The 15,119-nt window shown below is 33.0% G+C and overlaps 3 protein-coding genes across 3 annotated transcripts in view; 1 reads left to right on the top strand and 2 right to left on the bottom strand.

Moving 5' to 3' along the window:
* Nucleotides 1-5,444: 5,444 nt before the first annotated feature.
* On the bottom strand, nucleotides 5,445-6,245 carry LOC137628279 (uncharacterized). The gene has a single exon (XM_068359441.1). The coding sequence runs from the start codon at nucleotides 6,243-6,245 to the stop codon at nucleotides 5,445-5,447; it is 801 nt and encodes a 266-aa protein (XP_068215542.1).
* A 1,572-nt stretch (nucleotides 6,246-7,817) lies between these two features.
* On the bottom strand, nucleotides 7,818-8,477 carry LOC137628278 (uncharacterized). Its single transcript, XM_068359440.1, has one exon. The coding sequence runs from the start codon at nucleotides 8,475-8,477 to the stop codon at nucleotides 7,818-7,820; it is 660 nt and encodes a 219-aa protein (XP_068215541.1).
* Nucleotides 8,478-12,454: 3,977 nt separating this feature from the next.
* Nucleotides 12,455-15,119, top strand: part of LOC137628276 (proteoglycan 4-like) — a 29,422-nt gene continuing 26,757 nt past the window's right edge. Inside the window, exons 1-2 of the mRNA XM_068359439.1 lie at nucleotides 12,455-12,495; nucleotides 13,237-13,429. Coding sequence (XP_068215540.1) covers nucleotides 12,455-12,495; nucleotides 13,237-13,429 — 234 coding nt within the window. The remainder of the gene's footprint in view (nucleotides 12,496-13,236; nucleotides 13,430-15,119) is intronic.

Here is a 15,119-nt window from a genome sequence, read left to right as displayed (position 1 = left end):
ATTATTATAGAGCCTCTAGTAGCAAGATTAATATCAATCTTGCTTTTCATTTGAAGAGACTAGAGTTCGATCCCAGTATGTGGTAGAGATTTAAATGCAGATATATATGTGTAATGTATATATATGTATATAATTATATTTATGTGTATACTGTATATACGTATATAGTGTATACATTAATTCATGTATATACACACACAATATATATATATATATATATATATATATATATAATATATATATATATATATATATATATATATATATATATATATATATATATATATATATATAAAGATATATACTGATTTCTTCTCCCCAAGTTTATGCTTATTTAGGTTCTCATTCAGGAATGTCGTTTTTTTTTTTTATTAATCTTTTCTAATTCTTTTGGGATTCTGTCATTTCCTCCCATATTGTTTTCTCTCTCATATCCTTTCCAATTTTCTTTTTCCATCTGGTCTAAGGTCATCACCTCCTCCTTATTCCATCCACCTCCACGTCTGTCACTTCTCTTGCCACATATTGCTCTTCCCTTCTCTTCAGGTGGGCATTCCATCTTAACCCTGCCTCCTTCACTTACATTGATGCTTCAGTGATCTTTCTCTACCCCAAAATACAGTGTATTATTATTATTATTATTATTATTATTATTATTATTATTATTATTATTATTATTATTATTACTACTTGCCAAGTCAGAACCCTAGTTGGAAAAACAAGATGCTACAAGCCAAAGGGCCCCAACAGGGAAATTAGCACAGTGAGGAAAGGAAATAAGCAAACAAATAAACTACAAGAGAAGCAGCTAACAATTAAAATAGAATATTTTAAGAACAGTATTACCACCAAAATAAATCCTTCATATTTCAACTAATAAAACTTCAAAAAACAAGAGGAAGAGAAAGAACATAGAATAGTGTGCCCGAGTGTACCCTGGAGCAAGAGTCCTTTCCATGTCCATTCTGCTTCTCCATTTATCCACCTAAGCATCCTCATCTCAGTTATGTCCATCTTTCTTCCTTGTATTTTAATGGCATTGTTTCGAATCCAGGTGTCTCTAGTCATTGGGTAGTGCCATAGCCTTTGTACCATGGTCTTCCACTCTCTTGGGTTCCCTTTCCTAAAGGGTACACTCAGGCACACTAGTCTATCTTATTTCTGTTCCTCTGTTTTTTTTTTTTTTGGAAGTTTTTATAGTGTATATATGGAATAGCTTTTTTTAATGTTGTTACTGTTCTTGAAATATTTTATTTTGATAGTTCATTACTTCTGTAGTTTATTTCCTTTTCTCACTGGGCTAGTTTTACCTGTATGAGCCCTTGGTCTAACAGCATCTTGTTTTTCCAACTAGGGTTCTAGCTAAGCTAATAATAATAATAATAATAATAATAATAATAATAATAATAATAATAATAATAATAATAATAATAATAATAATAATAATAATTATCTCGCTTTCCATGACTTTTCTTGAGCAAGCACATGTCAATTCTTAACGACTTGAGGGAATATAAGAATATCAGATTATTAAGATAATCGTTGTTGTTCAATATCATATAACATTTATTATCACATTACTCGTCCTCTTGCTTTGCCAGATGAGAACCTATTTTTCCTAGAGATGTTAAGAACAGAGATGACCAAACTGAGGTTTGTGAATAGTAATGGAAGAAGAGATTATATAGAACTTAACACTAAGTAGGCAGTGATAGTTATGAAAACAAGGTTTAATATGATAGAATGGTAAGCAGCTCTTCAAGAAGAAGGACACTCCAAAATTAAACCATTGTTTTCTAGTCTTGGGTAGTGCCATAGCCTTCGTACCATAGTCTTCTACTGTCTTGGTTTAGAGTTCTCTTGATTGAGGGTACAATATTCTATCTTGTTTCTCTTCCTCTTGTTATTTTGAAGTTATTTATATTTTATATGTGAAAGATTTTTTTAATATTACTGTTCTTAAATTTCTCTTGCAGCTTATTTGCTTTCCTCACTGGGCTATATTCCCTTTTGGAGCCCTTTGGCTTACAGCATCCTGCTTTTCCAACTTGGGTTGTAGTTTAGCAAGAAACAATAGTAATAATAATAATTAAAAGAAAATTATGGAGACAGGAATGATAAGGATATGCTTTGTGTGTTGTGTAGGGAGGCAGAGGATACCACGGAGCATATGGTTTGCTGTAAAGAATTAAGAAAATTTAGAAGTAATTGCATAGAATTAGGGAATTTAGAAACGCCAACTAAAGATGTTGCCATGTATATTAGAAAGGCCCTTCCAGTTGGAAATAAAAGTATGCAAGCTGTCCTAGCTGTGTAGGAGGTAACTAATGATAATGAATTTTCTGAAGCAAATTTTTCGCTTTTTGCATATACGCTTCTTCTAGTAGTGTGTCCACAATCACAGTGTTATGGAGAAAGCAACGAGGAACCTGGAACCTAGACGAGTAAATTTAATGTACCGAAATTAGGATTTGATAGTATTTTGTATTCAGATCATAGCCAATATTATTCTAAAAAAATTTTATATATATGTTGGGGACCAAGTGATCAATTTCATTATATTTCGTAAAAAATTTCCTGATATTTTTACTATAAACTAGTTCCAAGTACCATCTATTGGGAACAGAGAGAAACAGCTATTTGATTTGCAACTGTAGGGGAGGAAGGATCCTAGACAATAGTCTTTTCTGTCCTTATTTCGTGAGATCACTTTTTATACAAACTTCAGTACTTGCCATTATGTTTTATTTCTCTCTCGGTTTTATTGTATCAGCATATGTTAAATATGATAAAAGTCGCGACTCTTTAAGTCATCCTGACTTTAATTTTCTCCTAAACCAGTAATGAACTCGCCAAACATAGACGGCATGAATACCACAATTCCAAACAAAATACGTAATAATTATTATAAAAAAGAATAAGTGAACGTCCTTTTTGAACAGATGATAATACAATTAAAAGTCAAGTAGATGAGTGCTGGCTAGTTTGGTATTTTTCTCTACATGTTTAATAGGGGCTGGGGCATAAATTACATATCGGTCTATTAAAATGTGAAGTATGTTTTACACTCTAAGTCCATTGTTTACATCTGAGAGACTGGAGGGGACTTATTGCGCATGCGTTTATTCCCATGGTTTGGGGAGCTTTTCGTGCATTTACATTGACATATTTGTCAGGCGGGTTTTTTAAACCAATTAACAGCTTACAAGTACCTCTTCATAAGTTCCCGGATGTTGTTTTACAACAGCCATTCCCCCCCCCCCCCCCCTTTTGCCTTCAGTTTTAAGTTAGCCAGCATCTCGTAAAGACGTCTCCTAGAGTGAACTTAAGGGAAGCACATCAATCCATTTCAAAATTTAGTGTAATTTCGGGTAAAATTTTACAAGTCTACGGGGTATCATTTCGAACAGAAAATATTTGTTTTCTTGCAGCAAATAACGTGATTTAACCGAATTTGACCTTCATTTCAACCGGAAACAAACAGAACAACCAGTTTGACCAACTTCAAGTAGCCGAACTGGTTGTTGTTGTTTCCGTTGAAATGAAGGTGAAAACCGGTTAAATCACGTTATTTACTAGAGGAAAAAATTTTTTCTGTTAAAATGTTTAAATATAATGGCTCTTGTTCCGCCTCGGGCTCGCTTCGCTCACCAGAAAACAAAATCATAAAGCTTGTATGTACTGGCAAGCGGTAATGTTGAGCTGCACACGCTAACATTAGTAATGTTACGCTAACATTAGTAACGCTAAATATAATAGTCATCGGTTTATTATACATCCAAGAAGGTAATGTATAGAGAAGAAAAGGCTTATTTTACCATTATATATCGATTCCCCAGTTGGTTTTCCCTACCCAAAACCCCGAGTTCCCACAGGGGTCCCCCCATTATCAGTGGATATATATATATATATATATATATATATATATATATATATATATATATATATACATATATATAGATACATATATATATACATATATATAGATACATATATATATATACATATATATAGATACATATATATATACATATATATAGATACATATATATATATATACATATATATAGATACATATATATATATATACATATATATATATATATATACATATATATATATATATATATACATATATATATATATATATACATATATATATATATATATATATACATATATATATATATATATACATATATATATATATATATATATATATATATATATATATATACATATATATATATATATATACATACATATATATATATATATACATATATATATATATATATATATATATATATATATATATATATACATATATTATATATATATATATATATATATATATATATATATATATATATTAAAAGCAAATAATACCGTAATTAATAAAAGGAACCTATTTAAGAACCAACCTTCAAAAAAACCAACCTGTTTGTTTCTATTCACTATTACATTGTTAACAAAAATAGAAAATATACTTAGCGACTTTGAACTTTTCAAATTGGTGGCTCCTTGGAATTGTAGAAGTTGGTTCCTTCTTGTTCTTTAAATCACTCATTTTTTTTAGAGAAAGCACTGTTTATCTGGCGGAGGTTTTAGTACTACTAACTGATTTTGAAGGAAAAATACTCTCTCCATTTTAACTTTTCCGCCCTACCGCACACTATTGAACTAGTTTTTCAGAAGAGCTAAACGGTAACAATCGATTATTTACGACCGTACAAATCTACTAGTACTTTAATTCGCGACATCTCTCAAATAATCATACTAATTATTTATACTTTTATTTATAATATTCGATCTATTTATTTATTAATTATTTTTTTAATTTAAAAAGAACGAAATATACTTCACAATACTTAATTAATTTGATTAGTATTTCACCTCTTATTATTTACTAAAGTTCGACACATTTCCATGCCAACCCTGAAATTTCTTTTATTTTACAACACATTCCCCTTAGAGGATTGCAATATAGACTATTGCAATGAACCCAAAGTACTTGCCTTATAATTACTTACTAATACATTAAAATTTATTAATGGTTATCACAAATTGTTGATAACTTTCTTATCCTCTCTCACTTCTTTAAAGAAGTAAGAGTAGCATTTTAAATCCTCACTGCAACAGTGTAGCATTTTAATTATGAATATTTATTAATACTAATTTATTACTAATATTTACAAATATATACCGTGCCTTATAAGGCATCAATATTATCCCTCATCATTTTAAGAAATCTATCTGTAGCTTTCCTTTTGGGTCTACTAGACTGGCTCGGGTGAATTGACCTACTGTTATTACCCACGTTTTGTTCTTGTGGTCTAGCCACTACCTCATTATTACAGTTTCCATTCACATTCGTCTGGGTCTTTGTTTCTGCCTGACTTATAGATATTTCCATTGTATACAGATTGGATATGGAATGATATTCAATTGCTCCATTTCCTTGCAAGTTTGACTGTTCTTACTTTATTATCAAAACCCAATACAAGTTCCAATACTCTACCCATCATCCAAAAAGGTCTTGCTTTATTTACTGCTTTACTTAGCACAATATCCCCAACTTTTATTCTATTCTCCCATTTATTTTGATACACGTTTCTACTATGTTCCCAGAGACTTAACAAGTAATTTTCATACCACAATGTTTTAAAGTTGTTCAATATTTCCTCTTGGGTGTCAAGAGCTTTATCCAATGAGGATGAATCCTGTTCACCTCGCCATACATCCTCCTCATTCTTCCTCAAAACAAGAGATGAATTACTATAAAGTCTCAAGAAAGAATTTGGAGTAATGAATTCAAGGTTAGGAGTACTAGCTCTATAAGTCAGGGGTCTTGAATTTACAGCTAGTTTTACATTTGATAGTGTGGTCATCAATTCAAAATAAGTTAATCTTGCCCTTCCAATAACCTTATAAAGGCAACCTTTCAAGACTCTTATTAACCTTTCCCAAGCAGCTCTTACCCAAGCCGAATATAAAGGAATTCTGATATGCTTTATTTGACACTTCTCCATTTCATCTAGGAACTCCTTTGATTTTAAAGAAGTTTCCAAAATGTTACCTCCTTTAATAAATGTTTTAGCATTATCACTATTAAGATATTGAGGAATGGAGTACATATTACAAAATCTCTGAAAAGCCAAAATAAAATTTCTTGTGGACATATCTGGTAATAGTTCAAAATGCACTGCTCTTATATTCAAACAAGTGTATACCAAACCAAACATTTTGACTGTTCCTCCATCTTAAACCCAGAAATGTCCAGTATAATCTATTCCTACATGATCAAAGGGCTTTACTAAATTCATGTGATGCTTAGGCATGTCAACTACTTTTGAATATTTATAAGCCAGAGCATTATACTTTTGACATACTTTACAATTCCTTATTTCAGTCTTAACTGCCACTAACCCTTTAGGGATCCAAAACCCTTGTTCCCTAAGAAAATTTAAGGTAGTACCAGTACCCAAATGTTACACCTTTTCATGACAATAATTAATCATTAAAGATGTCAATTCATGCACTTTTGGAAGCAACACAGGATTATAAACATTATAGTCAAAATATAAGCACTTAGCAATCCTTCCTATAGACCTTAATATGTCATCTTCATCTATAAATAGATTTAAATTAGAGACTAGAGAAGGAAAATTTTGTTCTGATTTTACTTTTTTCAGGAATTCTATTTCCTTAGAGAAGCATTCACTTTGAGCTATTTTAATCCAATACTTTTTGGCCCATTCCCTAGGATCTCCACCCTTTACTTTGCATAAAGGTCTGAAGAAATAACTAGTAAATTTGACAAGCCTTTCATAACTAGAAAATTTATTAATATTCAAAAAGCCAGTGTTTACTTTCACTATTTCCACATAATTTACATTTACTTTACCTTTATGTTGTGGAGACAAACTCATTAAAGGATATTTAGGCCATCTTTCAAAATTATTATTTAACCATTCTGGTCCCTCCAACCAAAATTTCCTCTTCTCTAAAAACTTATTATAAGACAACCCTCTCGTCAACAAATCAGCAGGATTTTGTTCTGTATGCACATAATTATACTTTATAGGTACTTTAAATTCTTTTAACAATTTCACTCTTAATTTAATCTACTTCTAATATCCTATTTCTTATAAATTTAGATTTTACTTTAGACTCCTTAGTTATTATCCAGTTAAATAAAACTTGAGCGTCCACACAAATATTTACAAATTGGAACTGAATATTTCTGTAAGTTTCCATAAGTGTAGGTAGACATTTTAATGCTAAAATCACTCCCATTAATTCTAAAGTGGGCACACTATGCTCATTTCCCTTTCTTAAAGGAGCCAATTTTGATTTAGCAAACAAAAAGAGCTTTGATTGTCATCAGAACATGCATACATTACAAAACCATAAGCTTCAGTTGAGCTGTCACAAAATACATGAAGCTCATATGTTTTTTGTTCATTTAAAGCCTGACGAGGAAAAGACAACTCTGACAGCATTTCAAAATCCCTACTTATGCTTTTCATCTCATTTGTTATCTCTTTTGGTACTTTTTGATCCCATTCTACTTCTAATTTCCATACTTTTCTCATTAATACCCTCCCTCTTATACTCACTGGCAAGGTAAAATTCAGTGGATCAAAAACTTTAGAGATCTGAGACAAAACTTCTCTTTTAGTGCCAGCAGCAGCTTCCACACTACAAGGTGCCAGACTTAAAGTATCACTATTTACATTATACCTATAACCTAAAACTTTCTCTAATATACAATTATGTTCAACTAGCCTTCCTTCAGCCTCCATGATTTTCCTTCATTCAAGTGAATTAGAATTCCATGACCTCAAGGTAAATCCTCCTTCTTGCATTCTTGATGCACAAAGACTATATAATTCCTGTAATTCATCAATATTATGACCTGTGATTATTAAATTATCTACATAAAAATTATTTTCTAAAATTTCTCTACATTTATCCTCAGGATACATCTTAGCATGGTGCTTCATAACATAATTAAGAATGAAAGGTGAAGATGTATAACCAAAAACTATAGTCTTATATCTATAATATACTAATTTACTTCCTCTTTTCCAGAAAAAACAAAACCTGTTCTTATCATATTCTTCTGAAAGCTTTATCATTAAAAACGCCTGTTTGATATCACTTAGCATAACATACTCATTTGTTCTAAAATAAAATAATAATTTAAAAATAGAACCCATTAAATCTATTCCTGAGTATGCAGCTTCATTTAGTGAAGGCAACTCTTTATAAGTCTTTAAGGAACAATTGAAAACAGGTCTGATTTTGGTTGTTACTTGTTTATCTGTTCTTATTACGGACCTATGAGGTATCCAAGTATAATTATCATAATCAGAAGGTGATACATTCATTTCTTCTAGGATTCCATCTTTTAATTGATTATCAAAAACTTCCTCATATTTACTTAGTCCTTTTCTATTAAGATGTTCCATTGTTCTATCCAAAACCTTAAGGGCTATAAAATGATTAGAAGGCATTTGAGAAATCTTTTCAGGGTAGTCCTTTTCTATTAAGATGTTCCATTGTTCTATCCAAAACCTTAAGGGCTATAAAATGATTAGAAGGCATTTGAGAAATCTTTTCAGGGTACAAAGGTAATTTAACATGATAATAACCCTCCTTCAAACTAATACCTCCTTGGAAATTTTCTATTTGATTATCAAATGAGGCCAGCTCCTTATCATTAGTTTTAATACCCATAGATTCAAAACTAAACAGATTTTCCAGCCCATTATCTACTTCACTGTCAGACAAAATATGTTCCAATGGATTAAAATAGGATTTAAGAGGATCCATTATTAAGTTAACCATAGTTTTGGTCTTGTTACTAACTTGCTTTGCCTTTGTCCGAATTTCAAACAAGGACTTTCTTTGATAAGAATTAAAAAAGTTTAATGCATTTCCTACTGGGGCTACCCTTCCATTCAATATGAAACAAAAACCACCACCACATTTCTGAATGGACAAGGAGAAATACTGAATTATATCCTTACCTATCAGCGTATCTACTTCTATCAATTCATGATTTCTTTCTTCATAAAAGGTTTCATCAGCCAAACTTTTATTCTCCGATTTCAATCTATCTATTATCTGGTTCATACCTGGCACTTCATAGGAAATATTCATCGCTTCGTCTGTTAATAAAGGCACAAATGCTAATCTATTTCCTATCTTTATACCAGTTGACATTTGTTTGAATTGTTTAGTTTCTTGACCTATATATGTATGCACTTCATGTTCCAATTCATTTAAACTTTCATATTCTGAACACATATCTTTGGAAACATGTTTCACTATATAGGACCTCTGACTACCACAATCCACCAAACCCCTTACTTTACGGCATCTCTTTCCATTCTTCAACTCTAGGGTCATTGTTGGTAAAATATTACCGATATCCATATTTCTGGATGCATAGCACAAATTTATACTAACATTAGTCTTGGTAGTTTTTTCTTGATTAGGACACAAAGGTGTTACATGCTCTCTTTTCTTGCAAATCAAACATTTAAACCTCATCATACCTTTTTTCCCATAACATTCAGATTTTTTGTGACCAGAACCTGCACACCTAGTACACAGATAATTATTATTCTGGCTAACTTAAGACTCATAGGTTAAATAAGTTTCACACTTTCCTAAAGAGTGTCCATCAGAAAAGCATAATTTGCAATGACTTAAAATTTTTATTTGCAGCTACTAGTGTCAAAATTTTGTACTGTGGGAATTTTTTGCTCAACATCATTTACCTGCACTACTGATAGACTTCTGCCATTTGGTTTTTTACTGTCTCTGTACAACTTTTTATTCACAGATGTAGTTCTACTTAAAGTTTTCAAAGCTTCTTTATAGTTGGAAAATATCTCTGACAAGGTAGGATAATTTTTTGAGATTTTATTTATCAACTCCTTCACTACTACTTTAGGGAGCTTACTCATTATCAAATGACTCACAAGAATATTACCAGCAGAACCCTCTCCCAAGAAATCTACATTATAATGCTGCAATTCATGTAAATAAGATCTAACCTCTGCTATAAAATATTTAACATTGGAAAACTCAAGATCATTATCATCACTAGGGACAGCTTTTAATATATTTTTTAGTGTTTCATCTATTATGAAATCCTTATCTAGGAATTCATCAGTCAGCAAATCTAATACTACTGCGTAATTCTTATCAGTAATAGACAAATGTGATACTTGTTTCAGTGCATATCCCTTTAAGTAACCAACCAGATACGATAATTTAGCCGAAGCTGATAAGTGTTTTCTAGAACCAATTACATTATTAAACTGATTCAAGAAATTATGAAAAACGAATTTATCCTTCTCTTTGCCATTAAAAGTGCCACAAGTTAAAGTAGGAGGTTTACCATCACCCATACAATCGCTGAAGTCTTTTACAGAAATGCCAACACTTTCATCTCTTTTTTTTTTTAACCAAATAATCTTCATAAGCATCTAATTCTATTGAAATATTAATTTTGTATTGAGCTTGATCATCTAGTTCATTATTAAAACACTGTTCATCTCTGATTCCTAATTCAGTTTTTTCCATTAGCAAATTAATTAATTCATTGCAGTCACTTACTTTACTTAATTCCAATTCCACTTCACTGACCTGCTTTTTACACAAAGATGAATGCAATGTTCCAGTATCGTGCAATTCCTGCAACCCTTTTACAATATATAGTGATTTTTCGTTTACGAGTGACTCATTTACTCCTCAAAACTAAGTTTTTCTTTAACCTCATCCAATGGCAACTTATTTGGGTTTTCCCTTAAATAATCCAATAATTCACTGCTACTAGCCATAATGCAAAGCGAAAAAAATGAAGGAGATTGATATTATATAGAATTAATTTTAAAATTAACACTTCAACAATGAGGTCCATTCAACCCAGCCCTTTATCATTATTTTATCAGGTTTCTCATCCCTAATTAACTCAAAACAATTCAGGTTCAGGATGATCCAAAAAATACTGAATCATTTCCAGGGTAGGCTAGGAAACGCAATTCAAAATTAACAGAGGCAACAGACTTCAAATCCCTAGCATAAGAATACCCAATAACTAAAAATCTCATATTAATTCAGGCAAGGATAAGAAAATGAAATAAAAGAACGACCAAATCCCTAATACAATTGAACACGGGACTGACCGAACGTTCTAACATCAAATGGGCGATCGAAACGGAAGTTAGCCTTGCGACGAAAGCTCCAAGTCACCGACAAATTTCACATTATATTACTTATCTATATATACTATTATTAGCGCAAACATTTACGATAAATATCTAATCTCCGAACTAAAAAAAGGAACAATTTGGAAATATAAAAGAAAATTATACCGCAATTAATAAAAGGAACCTATTTAAGAACCAACCTTCAAAAAACCAACCTGTTTGAGCTAAGGTTTCAAAGACGCACAGTTTCTACTCACTATTACATTGTTAACAAAAAATAGAAAATATACTTACCGACTTTGAACTTTCCAAATTGGTGGCTCCTTGGAATTGTAGAAGTTGGTTCCTTCTTGTTCTTTAAATCACTTATTTTTTTAGAGAAAGCACTGTTTATCTGGCGGAGGTTTTAGTACTACTAACTGATTTTGAAGGAAAAATACTCTCCCCATTTTAACTTTTCCGCCCTACCGCACACTATTGAACTAGTTTTTCGGAAGAGCTAAACGGTAACAATCGATTATTTACGACCGTACAACTCTACTAGTACTTTAATTCGCGGCATCTCTCAAATAATTATACTAATTATTTATACTTTTATTTATAATATTCGATCTATTTATTTATTAATTATTTATTTAATTTAAAAAGAACGAAATATACTTCACAATACTTAATTAATTTGATTAGTATTTCGCCTCTTATTATTTACTAAAGTTCGACACATTTCCATGCCAACCCTGAAATTTCTTTTATTTTACAACAGTCAAGTAATTTGTTGTCTTGGCCTGTTTGAGGAATGATAAGAAGACATTCATCATCTTTTAGAAATGGTTCTCTTTCTTTTGCAACATCATATGTCTTCCTTGCTTTTAGGTGTGCCTTTTCGATAAAACCAGAATCATAGCCATGATTTTTGAAAACCCTTTTAAGATAATTTATTTCAAATTCAAGAAATTCATGGTCACAAACTTTATATGCCCTTAAAAATAAGTTAGAAATAACCCCCAATTTTGTAGTTCTTGTATGGTTTGAAAATGCATGTATAGAAGAATCTGAATGAGTTTCTTTCCTGTAAACCTTGAATTTAGGATAGCCAACTTCCGGACGGATTACCAGTGTGTCCAAGAAGGGTAATTCATTATTATTTTCTATTTCAACTTTAAATTTAATTGAAGGGTGGAGATTGTTTAAAGACTCTAAAAAGTTATCAATATTAAGAGAATATGGAACAACAGCAAAAATATCATCTACATATCTCACCCATGTAATGCCAAATTCTAAAATGTCAGATAAAAGTTCTGTTTTAAAAAATTCCATAAAAATATTTGCTAAAACAGGAGACAGAGGGGAACCCATGGGAAGACCATATATTTGAGAGAAAAACTGACCGTTACAAGTAAAATAAGACTCAGAAACACACAATTCTATCAACTTTATAAAAATATCATTAGGTACAGGTATACTTAAATCTAATGTATCAATTTTGTTACTCAGGTACTGAAGACACTGTTGTACTGGGACTTTGGTAAATAAGGATTCAACATCAAAACTGACTAACTTTTTGTTGTGAAGATCAATATTTCTAATTCTATCAACAAAATTACAGGTATTTTTTAAATGAGAATATGATATGGTGCCAAGACATGGGGAAAGTAATTTTGCTATCCACTAAGATATATTGTAGGTTACAAAATTACGGGTTGAAGTAATTGGCCTCATAGGTACTCCTTCCTTGTGAATCTTCGGTAATCCAAACATGTGGGAAAGAGATGGTAAATAAGCCTGAAATTTCTTGCACAACTCGGGATAATCTTTCTGGAGGAGAGATTTTAACATCTTATTGTAAGTTGCCTGCCATCGTTTAAGTGGATCCGTTGTTAGTTTCTTGTATGTAGATTCGTCACTTAATAAAAAAATAATTTTTGCTATATAAGTATTAACGTCTAGAACTACAATTTTATTACCTTTATCTGCTTTTGTGATAAGAATCTCTTCTTTTTTTCAGATCGTCAAGTGCTCCTAAAAGACTCTTTGGTAACTGTTTTTTAGATTGTAGATTACCTAGTGTAGTTCCTAAAATAAAACCTTTAACAGTAGATGAATCTATATCCTTGCCCTTCAATTTTAGATTATTTTCAAACTTGGCAAAATCTACAAGAAAATCAAGAATGCAGTCAGTTGATGGTAGCAGAGAAAACGTGTGTGTATCGAAAGTGTGATTCTAAAGGCGGGGAAGGAGGCATTTTGTTTGAAAGTAATTCACTATCAATTCATCGGTATCATAATATTTTCAGCAATGATTTCAAATTATAATTACGTTGTATAGACCCGCTTGTTGTCATTCTACATAACATTGTAACAGAAAAGTTATTGTCTAAAATACTGAACTTTGGTATAGTTTGGAAATTTTGTCCAGACTAAATAACCTTACTTATACCAATTCACGAGTCCAATAACAACTCTTTTTCCTTAGATAGCATATCTGCAATTGGGTTGAAACAATTCACCATATATGAACAAGTATTTCAGGAAACACTGGTGTTTGAGCAGTCAATCCTCTGAGAGCAACTACAAATCATCTTCATATTACTTTATATCCTCCCCTAGCTTACACTACGTAAGGTTTGTTTAGGTGTATTTATGGCTTTTTTTTTTTTTTGGGTCTCGTAAGTGTTTTTATTTTTTTTTCTTCTAAAAATGCGGTTTACATTTAGGTGTGAAATATTGTGCTACCACAAATGAGTTCTACTGCCTTTTGTAGATTCTATAAAGATAAGTCACTTAATGCTTACCCCCCCCCCCCCTGAATAAGCTCTGGTTCCAGGTGTTATTTCAAGGTTAATAAGCAATCATATTCGGAAGGAGGTAGGACTCCGGCGTCGAAGGCCAAGACGTCGTGTCCCTCCTGATTTCCTTGGTGGTAGGGAACTCTCCGCATGAGGTTAGGCTTCCTCCGAAGGTGGAGGGGAGGAGGTCCCAAGTAACTCCCTTGGCAAAGGTGAAGTGGGAGAGTATCCCAAGGAAGATGCAGGAGGAGCTAGCCTTGATGGTCTAACTGGAGTTAGCTTTATCCTCGAGGAAGTGACCGCATCAGAGACTCCTCTTTTCCTCTTCAGTGCGGAGGAAGAAGTCATGGTTCTTTGCCGAGAGTCTAGAGCTATAGGCTGCTCCGAAGAGCAGCCAGACAGAGCGGGATTGAAGGCCTGTACTACTGCTCTGACTATAGCCCTGAACCATGGCTGTTGACTGACTGACACACTATCAGACAGATCCCCTGAAGGAAAATGGACCGAAGGTTCCCTACGAGAAGTCTCTACTGTAGGTGGGTCCGCCTCAGAGGAAGGCAGTTTTGGGATCTTGAACCCTTCTGCAGAGGCCTGTTCCCTTTTCCCCGGCGGACGCCTTGAATGGTGTTTGAGGGGAGGGGAATGAGGCGATGGTGACCTGTTCATGTGATGTTTTTGCTTACTGCGCGAATATGCCGGTGAGTGCTGGCGCTTGCGCGCGGACGAGTGCTGGCTTGCGTGCCCGGAAGAGTGGTGGCGCGCGGGCGAGTGTTGGTGCGCACGCGTGGGCAAATGTTGACGCACGAGTGGGCGATTTTGATGCGTGTGACCTAGTAAGTGCAGGCGGGTGAGATCTGGTGAGCAGGAGAGCGCTGCCGCGTAAGAGAGAGTTGGCGAAAGCGCGCGGGCGAGCGTGTAGGCGAGATCTGGTGCGCAGGAGAGTGCTAGCACGTAGAAGAGAGTTGGCGTGCAGGTGAGTGATAGCACTTTAGGAGAGCACTGGCGCGCAGGAGAATGCTGGCACGCAGGAGAATTTTGGAGCGTAGGAGAGCTCTGGTGCGCAGGAGAATTTTGGAGCGTAGGAGAGCTCTGGTGCGCAGGA

This window comes from Palaemon carinicauda, chromosome 36 (assembly GCF_036898095.1).
Source record: "Palaemon carinicauda isolate YSFRI2023 chromosome 36, ASM3689809v2, whole genome shotgun sequence".
NCBI classification, from domain to species: domain Eukaryota; kingdom Metazoa; phylum Arthropoda; class Malacostraca; order Decapoda; family Palaemonidae; genus Palaemon; species Palaemon carinicauda.
Note: the sequence above shows the minus strand (reverse complement) of the source record. Positions and strands in the feature narration are given on the sequence as shown.

Excerpts from the sequence above, each read along its gene's own strand:
- LOC137628279 (XM_068359441.1), bottom strand. The coding sequence starts at position 6,245 with ATGTTTGGTTTGGTATACACTTGTTTGAATATAAGAGCAGTGCATTTT.
- LOC137628278 (XM_068359440.1), bottom strand. The coding sequence starts at position 8,477 with ATGGAACATCTTAATAGAAAAGGACTAAGTAAATATGAGGAAGTTTTT.